At 39.0% G+C, this 16,836-nt stretch overlaps 2 protein-coding genes across 2 annotated transcripts; one reads left to right on the top strand and one right to left on the bottom strand.

Annotated features, from left to right (window-relative positions):
- The first annotated feature begins 265 nt into the window (after nucleotides 1–265).
- On the top strand, nucleotides 266–4,237 carry LOC146450475 (uncharacterized). Its single transcript, XM_085100358.1, has 5 exons — nucleotides 266–431; nucleotides 515–619; nucleotides 1,760–1,794; nucleotides 2,492–2,549; nucleotides 3,242–4,237. The coding sequence occupies exons 1-5, from the start codon at nucleotides 281–283 to the stop codon at nucleotides 3,466–3,468; spliced, it is 576 nt and encodes a 191-aa protein (XP_084956484.1). The 5' UTR covers nucleotides 266–280; the 3' UTR covers nucleotides 3,469–4,237.
- A 1,602-nt stretch (nucleotides 4,238–5,839) lies between these two features.
- On the bottom strand, nucleotides 5,840–16,007 carry LOC146450474 (stromal cell-derived factor 2-like). Its single transcript, XM_085100357.1, has 6 exons — nucleotides 15,840–16,007; nucleotides 15,621–15,727; nucleotides 12,033–12,115; nucleotides 10,855–11,076; nucleotides 6,844–6,946; nucleotides 5,840–6,073 (listed from the first exon to the last, which is right to left on the bottom strand). Exons 1-6 carry the CDS (start codon nucleotides 15,967–15,969, stop codon nucleotides 6,041–6,043), a joined length of 678 nt encoding a protein of 225 aa, XP_084956483.1. The 5' UTR covers nucleotides 15,970–16,007; the 3' UTR covers nucleotides 5,840–6,040.
- Nucleotides 16,008–16,836: the final 829 nt, after the last annotated feature.

Below are 16,836 nucleotides of genomic sequence, written 5' to 3'. Positions count from 1 at the left end.
CCCTGTAATTTTATTTACAGGTTTACGTTGGTGAATCATAAGAAAGAGACACGAATGCGCAATAACTATTTTGAAGTTTTACCGACGCGACAAAGAGTACCAGACGTTAATTCATTCATTAACAAACGCTTTTCGTAAGTTACTTCACCCACAGGTCGCTCTGGTACTCTTACTCCTGTTGTCTTGTGAAGAGAAATGTTTCTGACTCTCTCCACCCACCCATTCCCTACATGCATTTATGCCATCCGGAAGTTAGGTCAAAAAGTTAATCAGAAAATCGATGATCCTTCTTGATGCGTGGATGTACGATTCTTCAGCGAGAAAACGTGAACTCTTTTTCATCATGATCATGCGTTCAGACAAGTCGTTCCTTCTCGCTGGTGTGTGTACGCTTCTTGTTGCCGCGACGGCTTTCAAGCTGGACCCAATCGGTTCGTTTATAAATTGGTTTTTACGCATCGTGTTCGAATCTCGTGACGTTCATTTGTTAAGTTGCCATATTTTATTTTCACAGAGAATTCGCTTAGCTCCGGTTTGCCGTCCGTGGATAGCTGTGAGTGTATCAATTCCACTTGCTCTTGCTGTCACCTCGTCTCTGTATTCCGCCTGAGCGATCTGGGTAAGACAAATGTCCTTCTTTTAAAAGTACACAAACAAGGGAACAACCTCAACTGTATTTATAGTTATGCAATTTCTATCATGGGCAAGCGAAGAAAGGTCACCTTTTACAGTGGGTATAAGAACCTCACAGCCGTAAATTGTTTGCAGGATCGTAAAGAAGGGAAAGGTCTCCGTTTCACGTAATACATAGATACTAAATCCTCACTGTATTGGCAATTCAAGTGACCTTGATGTCGTGCTTGTTTCTACGTCTACTCAGTTAATATTTCAGTCTACGGTGAATCCTTGAATAAGGCCCCCCTATTTTTGTCTCTAAATCTTCACTCATATTATTAGCTCAAAAACTACCATGTTTATGACATCTTAGAGAAGAGAAACCAAATTTTTGAGATGGGCACTGCGAGCGGTTATTCAAGTATGGGAAACCGCTAGCAATGGGGGAGGGGGTGAGGGCCGTACTTCTTTTAACAAGCTATATATGTGGAGGATCTTCGTTGGGTGGCAAACGCAGCTAAATTTGCAGTAAATGTACAGGGGTCATTGCAGCGGAATTGGAGTCCATTCGGACTCTTCCATTCGGCTCGCAGTTACGTCTTAAAGACAGCAGTCCAAGAGTCCTCAATTTCTTTGACGAGCGGTTTGTCACCAGGAGAGAGTCTAGGGTAAAAGACGATAGAAAATTGATAATTCAAAATCGGTCAGGCGGTGATATAAGACTGCACAAAATGTCCCACTACCTAGCCAGTAGCCATACTCCATGTATGCATGCAAAATTTATGGCACTCCGAAGTCAACATACCATATGATCATAGCCTTTGCAGTTTCGAAGAGTACGGTTTCTTCTACGATCAAAGAATCAAGATCTCTCTGGAATTTGGACCCTATGTGTTTGCCGACCTTTGCTCTCTTTGCAAGATAGAGTCCGAAGCCGTGAAAAGTTCTGTTTAGTCCAACAGCGTGGTTTACTTACTGGTGTGATAAAAGATATGCCAATCATGTGATTTGCCTCAAACAGGTTTTGTTTTCTTGTCTCAATCGCCCCGGAATTACGATAGAGTAGAAGTGGAGCAGGTTTTTCTATTGTTCTGAATCAGGGGACATGACCTTATTTTAATCCTCGTTCTTTTCTTTCTTTCAGCCTGTGTGAATGTCACAAGTGTAGCTTCACAGAGTGTAAGTAGAATCTCAGCTACTGTCAAAAAATTATTTTGAAAAAATTTATTGCACGCGAAGAGTTTTCTACTTATTGATCGGAAACCCCGCTAACCTGGTGCCTTTGTCAGCGCGTTTAAGGTTAACCTGTAGTGGGTGGAGGTGGGGGAGAAGAAAGGAAGGAAGCAACCATTTCGTTCTTCCCCTCCCTCTCCTCCCCACAGAAAAAAGTCCGTTACTCAGGCTAGCTTACGCGCCAAAAGTGTTTCTCCCCAGTCCCAGTCTGCGTCGTACTAGCATTCCTCCTGGACCTCATTCATCCGAAAACCGATTTTCAAGTAAATCAGTAGAACCTATTTTGCCATCCAACAAACATACTGTACGCTGAGACTTGCACGTCTGACACTTATTGTCTAATATAGCCGTTTTCCTTTTTGAATGGGGAGAGGGGTGGTGTGGGAATTTTGTGATGGACTAACCTCGTATCCAGGGAACAGTAGTAAAACTCCAGTTACTTCATGCTTGGTGCCATGTAGTGCACTGGTAATACTCCTTGTCACTACATGCTTGGGTATCCTGTGATGAACTAACGTCCCATCCAGGGGAGAGTAGTAATACTCCTAGTCACTTCATGCTGGGTATCCTGTGATGGACTAGTGAGTTAAACTTTCTGATTGTCTTAAAAACTTACATACATATACGATATTTTTGCCTTTAGGACCTAGAATTTACACTTACCATGGGTGGCAAGTTGTATATCAATGATACATACAAAGGTATTGAGTTTGCTTGTAGTACCAGACTTCACTCGTTACTTTTGGCGTAAATGGGTTTTATAAGAGAAACAGATTAAAAAAAGACGACCGGCATTTCGAAGCGTCCAGCCTGATGTGTGTCCAATGAAAAATAAATAAATAAATAAATAAATAAATAAATAAATAAATAAATAAATAAATAAATAAATAAATAAATAAATAAATAAATAAATAAAAATTATTTCACTCACGCTTGTTGGATATGAGATGATAGATAAAGTTGGCTATAATCATCTCATATCCAGCAAGAGTGCGTGGAATGATTATTTTATTAAAAAAAAAAACAGAAAAAAAAAAAAAAAGAAAAACTGCTAGCTGATACAACCAGAAGACAATTTAATGGTCGCTATTTCTTGGGCGTGGTTTAATGGATCATATACCAACGCCGCTAAGCCAATCAAATCCATGGAATTGCATTATAAAATGATCAAGTTTTTACACATTAGCTGATTTAAGAATCAGCTAGAAATTATGAATATTGACATAGCTTTTGTTCTCTTGTTTAAGTATTTTGAGATTTCTAGACACGTCTCCGAGATATTAAACAGATAAAAGCTGAACGTTCAGGGAGCTAAAAGATATACGTCTGCGCAGTAGTAGAACACGCGCTCTCCCCCAACCCTCTGATAACCTTCTATCCTATCTCTTAACAGATGTGGAACCTTGGCCATCGTGTGTGGAGTTTGATGAACAGGGCATTGCTCACATCTGCGTGATATTCTACAACATGACTTTCTCTGGTACCCAGGTCAGCGGTTGCTTGAAGCTGGGCGTGCTCGTGCAAACAGAAATCATTATACCGCTGAGTTGTTTCACAGTTCCAAGACCGAAGGCAGTCGCCGTGAGAAAAGACTACGATGTTATAATAACGGAGATATGATGAGCAAATTCAACGCGCTTTAAGTGTCTGCTGCATTAATTGAAGAGAAAAACTGTTTGCATTCCTCAAATGTCAAACCCTCGGGGTTCCGTTTCTTGAAAGTTTGGGAACTTACGATCGAGCAAGATAGTCATTTTACAAATTCATTTTCAGGCTTTCTTTTCGCAACTGCTTAAGTTGTGTACCAACTGCGAGGATCTTTGTTCTATTTTAACTCATTTTCCGTTGGTTGGTAGCAGTTTTTCTTTTGAATCGTGTCTAAACTGTTAACAGATTTTTAATTTGGTTCTCACAATCGATAAAAATTCAATTTCCATTACGAAACGTTGTGTACAAAAGGTAGATGTTATCCAGACTTTCGAGAGACGAGGCCCCGATTCTTTTAAAGGAACCCTCTATTCTTGAAATAATTTAACGGTAGTAAACTGTTAAAATATTCAATCTAATATCCTGTGTCGGACAAAACAGGATTTGATTATCGCCAATTTTCGGTTTTAGATTTCCCGAGCGCCGTCATGCTCGATTTCTGGACGTCATACGGTTCCTCAATTGTTTGACGTTATAAAATCCAAAATGGCGGCGCGCGGGAAATTTAAAAGTAAAAATGGGCGAAAATCACTTCTAATTTTTAGGGCGCTTGAATGTCAGTTCTAGTTTTCAAACTAAAATTTAGAATTTTGACATTATTTCCAACACTGTTAGTGTCAATTTGTTGTCAGAGTAAAGTTCCGTTTAAAACGGCGTGTATTACAAAATAACCATTGGGCATGACAAATCAACGATTCACTTGGCAAAGCTCACAGCAAACGGCGACGAGTAGTCAATTGTTAAATAATTTAATACTGCTGGCAAACAACTGGAGGGTTTTTTTTTTATGAAGAAGACAGTAAAAGCCTTTTACTTTCTAAGTACGTTGTTGATTCCGAGCAAACTAGATTCGGCTCATAGCCCTTGACCAAGTTAAATGCCTTAATGTTTCACAGATCCAGGTTTCTATCGGTAAGTGCCCCAAGCAAACTATCAAAATCGATAGGAACCGGAAGTAAGCTCCTAATTGTTTATCATATTCCAGTTGGGCAATTTTCCCAATCCGCGCTTTCTGGGCAGTGTATGAACAATTTAAAAGTCCTTGCGTAGGGATTGATTGTGAGTTTGCCATTTAGTCTATCGCCAGATTATGCTAATAGTGAGCGAATGTACGCTCCGTTGCTAAAGAAATAGTAATGTCCGCCATGTAGCAGTAACAGTCTATACGTAATGGTAATGGTATTTACATACCGCATACCGCCTACAATGTATACAGCTATTTCAATTAACGTTGTCGGATCAAAACAAAACTAAAAGACAAGACCGCAATGTTTTGTGGGATTATTTTTTATGAATAATTTCATCAAAATCATCCCTGCACGTGCAGGTCATTGTACTGCTAATTACAACCTATTGTTTTCTCCAAGCATGACTGATTTTGATGAATTTATTCATAAAAATCCCACGTAAACTTTCGGTCTTGTCTTTTAGCTTTATGCTTTGAACCGACAACGTTAGTTGAAATCAGGGGCACCCAACGGATCGTTTCGGTAAATTATCTGTTCGGAAGGCCCTTAATCCCCTACAATTTTTTAAAGGAATTTTCACGACGAACTTTCGTGATATGGGAAATTTAAGGCCTAGTGTTTTCGTTTTTGGGGTACCGAAAAAAGGTCAGCTAAGATTTTCGGAAAGGAAATAAGACCTAAGGTTTTCGGGAAATGGACAAAAATGCCCTACTAATTTCGAAAAGACTCAAGTTCCCCTAGAATGACCGAACAGATAAAAATATTATAGAGCTGCCTAAAATGAACCTATAGAGGCTTTAAAGCCACTCCAGATCGCCTAAAATAACGTTTCAAAGGATCTGAGAGAAAAGTGTCGTTGGGTGTCCCTGTGAAATGACTGTATATCATGTATATTATACATTGTAGGTGCCGCTGGCAGCCGCTATCAGTCCATTAGCGACCTCACCCAACCCATGAATCATGAAATAGCACACAAAGACCGGACCAGCACACCGGGTTCAACTCTATGCCCTACTCTTTGCGATTGGTGTGTGGGTTCTTTACCGTCCCACAGCGTTATGAAAATTGAAGTGTGGTGAGACGGGGCCTACGGTTAATGGTCCTTATCCGAGAAGACTAGTTGGACTCAGCACATTTTTCGTGGGGTATCAATCATTGAAGCAAAGCGCCAATTCCAGAAATAGACACACTCCGCCTAGCTTCTATGGAATGAAAAATCAGGAAAATCGGAATAGCAATAAAAACACTCTCGTACGTGTCCAATCCCAACTCAGTTCCCACCTTGCGTTTTCATAATACAACAAACTTTCATCCTCTTCCGTTCGCTAAAATTTTCATTCCTCAAGTCCTTTACAGTAGCAATGTTCTGTGTGAAATATAACGAGAATCCAAGGTGCAATAACTAAAGATACTTTACAATATTGGTTATCTAAACTTTGCCTGGCTATCAAAAGTTTATCTAAAAAATTGCGACGGTTGTCTCTCTTCATAGAAACTTTCTTGATCCCTTCTGGAAATCAGTCTGAAGACGGCTTCACATAAATTCCCTCCTGAAACAGAAAGAGGTCGTATCAAAACACAAATTCTTCTTTCTTGTCCCTTGACATTTATCATAGCTGTACTGCGGTGATGTTAAAATATCTCGAGAACTCAAGTTGGTGATCAGATCTTCAATTCTCATATAACCTTTTCGATTGATCGAGAAATGATATTTCAAGGAGAAATTTGATGCCGATCACTGTTAACAAAATAATGATGACGACTCTTCGTGGACTATTGAGTTAGGATGCACACGGGAATTTGGGTGTTTAAAAAACGGAAGACCTAAGACCAAAGCCCCACCAATCCAAAAAGAAGACAGTGATCTAAAACGAAAACCCACTGATCTGAAACGAAGACCCAGACCGGTGGGTCTTCGGTCTTCGTTTCTGGGTCTAAATAGTTTGCAATGCTAAGCATATAAAAGAAAGAAAAAGAGTAAGTTGTTATGGAATATTTTGAAGTTGCAATGTTTATTATGTACATTTAGCAATATTTTTTAGTGATTTTCAATAGAGCATCGAAAGTGCATGTAATTGCACGTTTTCTTTGGTTTGCTTAACTACGGTCTGTGATTGGCTCACAAAACTCGCGCCACTTTCTAAACCAATGAGAAGGAAAAAAAAACCCCACCGTGACTCGCTTGCACGCTTTTTCCCGCGCTTTATACCAGTGACCTGAATTTGCTTTGAACTTTGATTGGCCCTGTTTGCATTTGATTAATTACTTTGGTTTTGGTTTTACAACACTCAGTTGAAAACTACTCTATCATTGGCCTTACCGTTGCTTTCCACTCATTTCCCGACTCAGGATAAGAATAGCCACTAATTTCCCTTTGACCATGTATGGGCCGACCAAACTGATCTCCTGTCACATGTAGATAACTGCATAAATAAAAGAAAGCAAATTAACAATTGATTCATGCGTCAGCGTGCTTCATCGAGATATGAAGCACGCGGGAAGTTTGGAGAGCACGAAAGATGCGTAAAGGCCGATTTAGACGATACAACTTTTGCTTACGACTGTCGCATGCGATTTCTTGAGCGCGCGCTGCTCGCGCCATGCAAAAATCGCACACAACTCTCGTCACTCAACATTGCCTTTATCTACGATTGTCGTAGGATTTTAAAACATGTTTTAAGGTGGCTTACTACAGTTTTTCAGAGACTTAGTAGCGCGCGCTATGATAGCCTGCCACACGTCAGTATTTGTCGCGCGCGCAAAAATGACGCAAAGTAACCTCAAGAAGTAACAAAAACCACTTCAGCACTTGAAAGGCGTCAAATCTCTTTGGTATATGTAGCGATAGTTTCAAAACTCCGTTCAAACATGTAATCAAGCCTAAAGCCGAAAAAATATGACAAAAAAGTTTGATAAACATTCGGTAAAAGAGCTCTAATTTACTGTACCTTTCTTGCACGCGATACATGGCGTTACATGAGCGCGCGCTTAAATAAAGGGCATGCGCAATTCAATTCTCGTCCGAGGTTGTAAGAACCTGTCTTTGATCGAGGATTGCTCGAAAACTTACCGTATAACTTATGATGAAATTTTCACGGTTGATTTGTTCGGATGAATCACGTTTGGAGCCAAAATTTTTGAAAAATCTGTAAGACAGATTTTGAGCTATTTTTGATTTCACATTCTCTTAGTTTGCACAAAAACTGTCTTACAGATTTTTATTTTACTTTGCATGAATGTTAAATCTGACGCAATCTCTTATTCTTTAAATTTTCAGGTGGGGTCATACGGGTAGAATTTGAGAAAAACGTGACTTAACCTACTAGTGCCCAGTCTCTCATTGGGTACTCGGTCGCTCATTTTGGCTATTTGTTGACGTTTAATTGTTCAAATTTCACATAGAATCGTAAAAGACTTAAGCAAACAGTAAATAGTGAAGGGAAAAACAGCTTGGAACCTTTTTTAAAAGAGTTAAAAGTTGTGCCCTTATACTCCATTAAAACTGTAGTAAGCCACCTTAAAATCCTACGACATTTTTCGTGTTGTGTGCGTCTGTCGTAAGGATGTTGTAGGTTGATTTACACGACGCGATTCGTATTGTAGGCATGGCGTAAGCGTGTCGCATGCGACAAATCGTAGGCAAAATCGTACCGTCTAAATCGCCCTTAAGAGTTGCTCGAGGCGTAGCCGAGAGCAACTCTAGCTTCTTGAGTGCTCTGCAAACTTCCCAAGTGCTTCATATCTCGATGAATGCACAGCTGACGCATGAATCAATTGTTTTATAACATTTTCAACGCGTTAGTTTTTAAACCCGTTGATTCTAGGTTGGCCAGAGGTTTCCCAAGCATTCAGCCAATGTGCAAAATGGTAATAAACAACCCCATGTTCGGTAAAAATACACATCTTACAGGGTAAAAAAGGCAACACCCCTTTGGTCTACAGTAGTTAAAGTTTCTAATTATGGAATAAAATACACTGGTTGCCAATTAAAAATTTTCCAAAAAACAAACTTGAAAATTTGATCCTCGCGTTACATGGGAGAGTTCTTTCCGCTTGCGAGGACATGTCGGTTTGTTTACGCCAGATTTACGCAGTTGTCACGTCTCAAGAATGAAAATAGAAAGAAAACAGACAACTGAAGCTTCCCTAAATGAAAAATTTATTCAATTAAATCTTTGTTCTAAGAAGCAAAGGCGTACAATTTTTAATCCGAGACGATGAACGCGCAAGTGATTTGAAGAACTGCAAGTCCATTTTGAAGTGAATTTATCGAACCGTGTGCACGGTTTTCAAAAATTTCGCAACAAGACTGTTAGGAATACTAAGAAGCTTTCAATTAGAAAAGTATTTAAGTACAAATTCACAATCAAACCTGTAATTCCTTGTGAATTGAATTCCCACAAGTACTCGAACGTTACCAAGAAAGTTCGTGGCGTATAATCAGTAAATAATGATCTGAAATGTCCGCTTGCTGATCGTCGGCTGGATAAAACAACAATATCTCCTTGAAGCACAATTTCTTCGCCGGTAATTATCGGATTTCCGCTTTTGAAACTATCGAGTATTCCTTAGCAGTCTTTCTTTCAGTTTATCGTTTCGAAAAGGTGTCTTTTCCCTGAGAAAGCGAAATTGGCACCGGAAAATTAATAGTTTTGCGAGACACGATGTCACGGGTCTTGTTCTCTTTTTTCCTTTTCTTTAGGTTTTTTTCGGAAGTTAAAAACTCCAATCCCAAAGAAAAAGTGGGAAGAGCTTCTTCATCAGCTGGTTCCCTTGTTGTCATCTGTAGTTAAACGTTTTGCTGAAGATTTCTCCTGTTTTTGAATGCAAAATGGAGAAATTTGTTTGCTGACGTCATCAGCGTGCACAATAGGAATATGAAGCACGCTCGCGCAATTGAATTTGATTGCACGAATTTACTAGCTATGTTATAATAAGAATTGAAACCAGTTGAAGTCCAGGGGGGGGGGGGGGGGGTACTTCCTTATAAGAGGCTAATGGGGATGTGCCGCTGGATGGGGTCGCATTGACAAGAATGGGGTTACATTTTCAATAGAGTTACTTAAATGGGGTCGCACATTTTCGGATTATCGCAGAGATATTGAGATATTATATACATGGTCTCGGTTAAAAAGTTCAGAGAGTTGTTGCTTATTAAATGTAACAATCACCTCGCATTACATTCCGTTCTTGAAAGTAGATGCATAAATAGAAAGTGACTTAGCTGGGGTCGCGAAAATTACATTTTCCTAAAAAGTGACTAAGATGGGGTCTGTAACTGGCCACGAAATAGACTATAATGGGGCAGGGGCTCTAAAAGGCCAGCGGCACATACCCAGCAAAACTGAACCCAAGTACCCCCCCCCCTCCCCCCCCAGGGTGAAGTCAGCTTGTTAAAGCTTACTGAGCCAGTAGAGAGTCTACTGGCTTGCTGTCACAAATGAAAACCATTATTGTGTACAGTACAACACTGCATCCTGGGTGTGGTTGGAATGCAAAACAAATTACTATGGAACAACAAATCTGAGATCACCTTTCTGAACATTTCACAAGTTTTAATCTAGAAGTTGGCTTCTGACAAGGGAACCCAACCGTTTATTTGGGTGGATATATATTAGCGGATATATGTTAGCAAGGCCTTAAGATGAGATGAGATGAGATGAGATGTGATGTCGGAGTGAATGCAACCATGTTTGCAAAAGGCATTCAAATGTCATACACTGTACCACCACATGTATGTAAGGAGAAAATATCGACCTCCTTTGTGCACCATGTTTGATGTGACCAAATTGGATGCCCTGATACATGTATATTTTATTAATTGCAGTAATTGTGCAATGCTGGATTCTAGAATACACCATACATGTAAGTCACAGTACCCTCAGTTCCTGATCAGTTGACCTTCATAAGTGTGAATTGACGAGTCACTCTGACCATGGCCTGGGACTTGAAATGTCAGCTCTCAAATCTTTACAGTGGCCAAAGCATGTTTAAGTATCGACTCAGTCAGAAGCATACATGTATGACTCAGTTGATAAAACTAGATATTCTTTAACACTCAGGGCTCACACACTTTTTCAGGAACAAATTTCCAGGACTGTCGCAGGCCTCCAAAAGTTTTTCTTTTCCACAACCCATAATGTCTTTCAAGAAAACTTTATTACTTGAGTTTACAGATTTCTAGGATTTTCCAGGACCTTTTGCCATTTTTCACGGACTTTCCAGATGCAGTCCTGGAAAATGCTAGACTAAAATTCAAGTACTTTCCAGGATTTCCAGGGCCTCTATGAACCCTGACACTGCCATAGTTACGTGCGGTTCAGTTACTTACACTTTGGTTGCTGAATGTTTGAATTTGATCTTATCCTTTCTTTCCCAAAACTTTGTTGCACAAACAACTGACCAGTGATCGCCTTCATCACCCTGTCCATTCTCCCCAAAGGCACTCACTTCCTGGTTATGTGAGATTGGCGACTGAAAGTAATGACTGTGGAGATTGCGTTTGGTCGCCAAGTGCTGTAACCTTAAAGTGCTACCACACTTAATAGGATTCCTGCAGTAAATTAAAGGGCATTAGTTTGATCAGGCTAAAAAACAAGCATGCATGCAAACTTTATTGAAGGGATTGGTGTAAAAGGGGTGAGCATGTAAGTGCTGAGTTTGCTTTAAAACGTGCAAAGAAAGAACATGTAGTGTCTGATAGCCTGTGGCTGGCGGATTTTGCTATCAGGCTAGTGAATTTTGTTCTTAACTTGCCCGCCGGGCAAGTGAAGTTTTTGAGGAATGCAAATGACAGAAGAACTGTGTAATCAATCCTGTACATCAAAACGTTTTTGGGGCTGCTTAAAATGACTTTTGGGCTTGTACATGCTAGCTACAGGTTGCCTGAATGGCAAGCTGTAAAACTGACTTTCTTTGCACCCTGCTTTAGTAAAAAAAGTTGCTCAAAAATTGACGAATTTTTTGTATACCGGCTTATTACTACAAAGTAAGTGTGAAGATGACTGTAGGCAAGTGTGACTTTTACATGTACTGTACACTGGCCATACACTTGCCAAAAAATTTAAAGGCGAATGTGCCACACAGTTAAGAGGATTGAATGTAGGGAAGGAAAAGTTGTGACAGGGGGTGCTTACCATTTACATGGAAAACCCAGAAATTCCAAGTCGGAAAATCAAATGCTGTGCATCATTCCATTTGGAGTACTTCTGAAATTATGGGCTTCTGGTCAAAGTGATGCATTATTTTTAATACTCCTTTTGGGATTTACAGCTGATGATCATACATTTTACATGTTATCCTTCTTCTGTTAAGACAAGCTAAATCATTTCGTATATATGTCAAAAATTTCCATCTGGGTGGTTTACGTAAATGGTACGCACCCAGGGAAACCATGTGCAAAGTCCCAAAAGCACTACCTCTTGAGTCATAATAATATTATAAATATTATTCAGAACTTTCTAGCATTGATTTTAGTGTACATGTACTGTAGTATTGCTTACTACCTACCCCCGTTTGCATGGCGCATCTGTTTTGCCTCTTACCACCCAGTAACTGTTCCCATCATCGGCATTGTCTACTCCTGTAACAGACTGAAATATTCACAAAGGTGAGAGAGGGTGCATGTATATGTAAGGTAAGATTAAAATCAGGCAACAAGTAACCCACATGGTTGCTGCTGAAGGAAGGTGCCCATTATAGTGCGACTGCTATTACCGGAGTCACTTAAACAAAGATGACCAATCACATCACAGAACAAGAACAATGAATTCCCGCTAAAGTCGATCAAGCCAATCAGCATGCAAAGCAAAGATGTCCACTGCCGGACATCTAGACAAAGCTTATATACACGTCAAAGTACCACTAAGGTGCGGGATTGCAGAAATTATATCAAACAGAATATCAAAATATCACTAAGGTCTTGAGATTTTGATGTTATTGACAAAGCCAGGTACTCGGCTTCCCTGGTGTAGAGCAAATAGGTAAGTCAGCTACTAAGCCCAGAAAATCAGACCTCAAAGAAAACATTTTTCTCCTTAAACTTTCATGCATTGTTTCGAAATATCATTTGTTGAAGCTTGTCAACAAGTCAGTTTATTGAGATATTCTGATGCGCCGCTGTTTACAAGATAATCGACTGAATTTCGATTTCTTTACTATAACCTTCTACAGTGTACTTTCTGTACTTTCTACAGTGTACCTGCCAGAAAATCAGACCTCAAAGAAAACATTTTTCTCCTTAAACTTTCATGCATGGTTTCGAAATATCATTTGTCGAAGCTTGTCAACAAGTCAGTTTATTGAGACAATCCGACGCGCCGCTGTTTGCAAGATAATCGACTGAATTTCAATTTCTTTACTTTAACCTTCTACAGTGTACTTGTCTTTACTTGATTCTCTGAGCCAAATCTAAACATTAATTTCCCATCAACCGAAAAAAAAAATGTTTGGTAAGGAATCCTCTGATTTAGCTCGTTGTGAAAACTTTGTATCTTTGCTTGCTTTGGTTAAAGCGCTGATAAGGTTCGATCAACTTAAGCTGGAGTGTCCTGTGATGTAATATTATTGGTCAACTTTGTTTAAGTGACCCCAGTAACAGTAGTCACACTGTAATACAGATTTAGAGGTACATTTGACTATGTACAGCTCAGGGTAGCCTTTGCTAAGATCTGCTTTGCATAGTCATAATTAACCGCATAAAAAGTCAACAAGCACAGTCCTTAAGAAATCCTAGTTTCCCTTAACAAAACAAGATGCGCAGAATGTATATGCAGTATCCAAAGGAAAAACTGTCCTTAATTCTAATTTGTGTAGCAATGAAGCCTCAAGGAGTATTACTTAAAAAGGAATTTGAATACAAAGGGCCCTATTCTTGTGCTCTACTCTAGGAGGGAAGGGAGAACTTGCATATCAGACATTAACAGGGATGTGTGACCCCATAGCTTACATGTATGGTTGTCAGAAATTTTTACCTTCAGTGGAGTGTTAATAAATAATTTGAATCACAACCTTGTCTTAAAGCAAGTGTTATAAAACAGGGAAGATAGAACTGTATGATGCCTTTCAGAGAAATCTGCCAACATTGTTAAATGTAATTTAGGCAAGGTTAAACTCAAGGCAATAATGGCCAGCAGCCTACTTCATTAAGACATGTGGGACGGTCTGAGGCCTTTTTGCAGAGCCTCAGTAAATTTACAGCTCCCAGTGGATGTCATTGCACTGCACGTACAGTTGTGGGAAAGCTTTTGCTCCCACCCCTTCCCCTCCCTCTAAGTAAGTTTTGTAAGTACTGCATTCAAATTTTCCCTGAGTATTCAGTGTGACGTGCTTACATGTAGTGGTTGCCGCTCACAGGGTTGTCATGGTTACATTCCACACTGTAAATCCTGTCAGTACCTTGTTCTTGTTTTTGTTCGGTTAACAAACTACATGTACCAAAGCCAGACTCCTTTGTTGTAAACATGACCTGACCTGTGATTGGCTGATCAATGTTGGGTGGCCCCGGTTGAGTTCGTTGCACTGTAAGGGACATAGCCACACCCCTCCCCCCCCACCCAAGTGTCTGTTGAGTAATTCCCCTCAAACCTTTCACAAAGAAGACAAGAAGTTATTGAAATTTGAATCATCTCTCCAGTTCCCATTATTTTCTGCAAAATTAATTTTTGTACACTGTCCCACTTGTTTCTTTCCAACAACATTGTGTTCTTGTGTTCCCTGATAAAGGAAATGGTTTAATAAATGATTTGCCTGAAGGCAAGCACAAGTCTGGCTGTCAATTTGTTGATATGAGCTATCAAAATTTCAACTGTTTGTTAATTTTCAGATGTACATGTAAGAGGTGAGAAGATTTGCTAGAAGAGAAGAGTTCATTAACTACCAGCACATGCCATTAAGTTTATCTTATGAATGGTATCCACTAAAATTCTGAGGGTTTAGGCAAATCATCCAATCATATTTGAACACATGTTGTTTGAAGGAAGATTTCCTGGAACAGAAGGCATTAACTACCAGCATACGCCATTAAGTTTATCGTATGAACAGTATTCAATAAAATCCCGAGGGTTTATGCAACAACCATATTTGAGCACATGTTGTTGAAGACCCTTGTTTAACATATCAGCTGTTAATGCTATTTAATTGCTGACCAGTTCCAACAACAAGTTTTTGTTTAGCAAAATATATATCAAACTTAGGGCCTTGACGTTTCAATAAAAACTTAATAATGATCCCTCAAATGTAACCTTTAAAATACAATTTCAAAAAAGTTGTTTTAACAATGTAAGAGATAATTTATTTCAAAACACAAAATTGTAATGCAGTCTAACAAAGGAAAATTTTGCAGGAGAAATTTATACCAATTATTCCAATGAAACATCACCCATCCAACACTAGTTAGACAGCACCAGTTAAGAAAGGTGCCAACCATATTTAGAGTTTATTTCCGGGTGAATTTCAGCAAGCTGAAATCTCAAATCACGCAACCGGAACTACTTGCAAACGAATAAGACACAAGCACGTTTTCACGAGTCAGTGAAACCTTAAATTTTCAAAAACTAGTATTTTACAGTATCTTCTTTTCTTTTAAAGCAGCCGTAAAGTGCTTTAAGTTTGAATCTGTTAAGTAAAAGAAATCTCAAGAATGAGGGAATATACAATAAGCTTTCGAATTAAAAGGTTTCCAACGATGTGTCAAGCTTATTAACATGTACAGAGCCTCAAGTTTAACAAGAGTTGAATCCTTTAAATAAGCTTCGGCCTTAAAAAAAAGTAAAATTTCGAAACATATTTCAAAAGGTTACAAAAAACCCACACATTACGTACCCTTAGAAAATTAGAAAGCGTGAGTACTGACGGGCAAGAAGCGATATTTCACAACATTTTTTTTTTCAAAATAGTAAGCTTACCAGTCACAACAAACATCCTCTGAGCTCTGTACTCCGATTTCGACATATTTTCAGCAACTATGCGAAAATCTCTTAATGGTTTACAGGCGCGTATTTCTTTATAGAAAGCAGACTTTATAAAAGCAAGAAAATATGGCTAAGGGATCGCTAAACAACAAAGTTTTCACCCACAATATTATTAAGAAAATTTTACCTGCTGTCCGCTGCCAGAACCATATTTAACTTCGTGAGAATGTAGACGTATATTATGCTTTGGATTAAGCAGTTTTAAAACGCTTCCACAAGTAACATATTTAAAATCTGAAAATTAGAAAAAGAACAAGAATATTATCATTACTACAAGTAAGTATAGAGTTTGATCGCTTCAAATTTACCAAGCCTCAAATTCCAAGTGTTTGGCTTTGTTACTCACCTTTAGAATCTGCTAATGTGTGACTCGATAACAAAGAAACTACGCTAATCAATAAATAAGCGTATTTGACCATCGTGGTCGTTCTGATTACTTGTGAAAGATGCAAGAACCTATCTAACGTCGCGGCCATGTTGAAACGAAAAAGAACGGAGGAACGTGCAAGCGCTGGAGTGGCTTTTCTCAGCGTCGCCTCGTTTTCATGCTGTGACCAGTCAAACCAGTTACGGTAGTCGAAGATCCGGAATGGACTTGAGGGATTCCGGACTTCGATGGCGAAAAAAAATTTGCTCAAAATGATAAGTCGCATTTTTGTAGCTTCTTGTTTTGGAAGGAACAAAAGCTAATGGTAATCACATTGATTCGGTCAGATTTATATGGCCTGTAAGGCTGTTGCCAGATAAACATCCCCAAAAAGAAAACATGATTAAAATAACCTGAATGAGGTAGATAGCGGGGTACGCGCACCAGTTTTTTCAGAGCGGTTTTCACAAAAACAAAATCGAACGAACAAATCAACACAGAAAATGGAAATTGGAAGAGAACTTAATTACACTCTATACGATACAAAAAACTATAAAAAATGATTAAAAAGAGTCATAATTACTTTAATGAGTAGTAAATTATTGATCAAGTAAATCAGTGGAAATCTGAGTTCAAATTGTTGACAGAAATCATTTCGCTGTCAGTATCTGGAAGGTAGATCTATGTTTTTCCAGTTTGTTTTAGGGACAGCTAGGTGAGTTTGGAAGCTGGGCCTACCATGTTTTAAAATGTCAATATGTCAAAAAAACTGAGTGAACTTAGGTTATCACAGTGAGGTTCATGCAAAGGCGCAATTCGATACCTTTTAGAGTTATCTAGGTATCTGCCAGGAGGGTGGGCGTGGGATACTCCCTTATATAAACCATTATACTTTATAATTTTTGTGCGATTTTTTGTTCAGATATAGATTTTGACTATTTTGGTTTGAACAATAAATTATTATAATTATAGGGTA

This window comes from Pavona decussata, unplaced genomic scaffold, assembly GCF_977016875.1.
Source record: "Pavona decussata unplaced genomic scaffold, jaPavDecu1.1 SCAFFOLD_464, whole genome shotgun sequence".
Classification (NCBI taxonomy): Eukaryota; Metazoa; Cnidaria; class Anthozoa; order Scleractinia; family Agariciidae; genus Pavona; species Pavona decussata.
The sequence above is the reverse complement of the archived record's forward strand: the minus strand, read 5'-3'. Positions and strand labels throughout refer to the sequence as shown.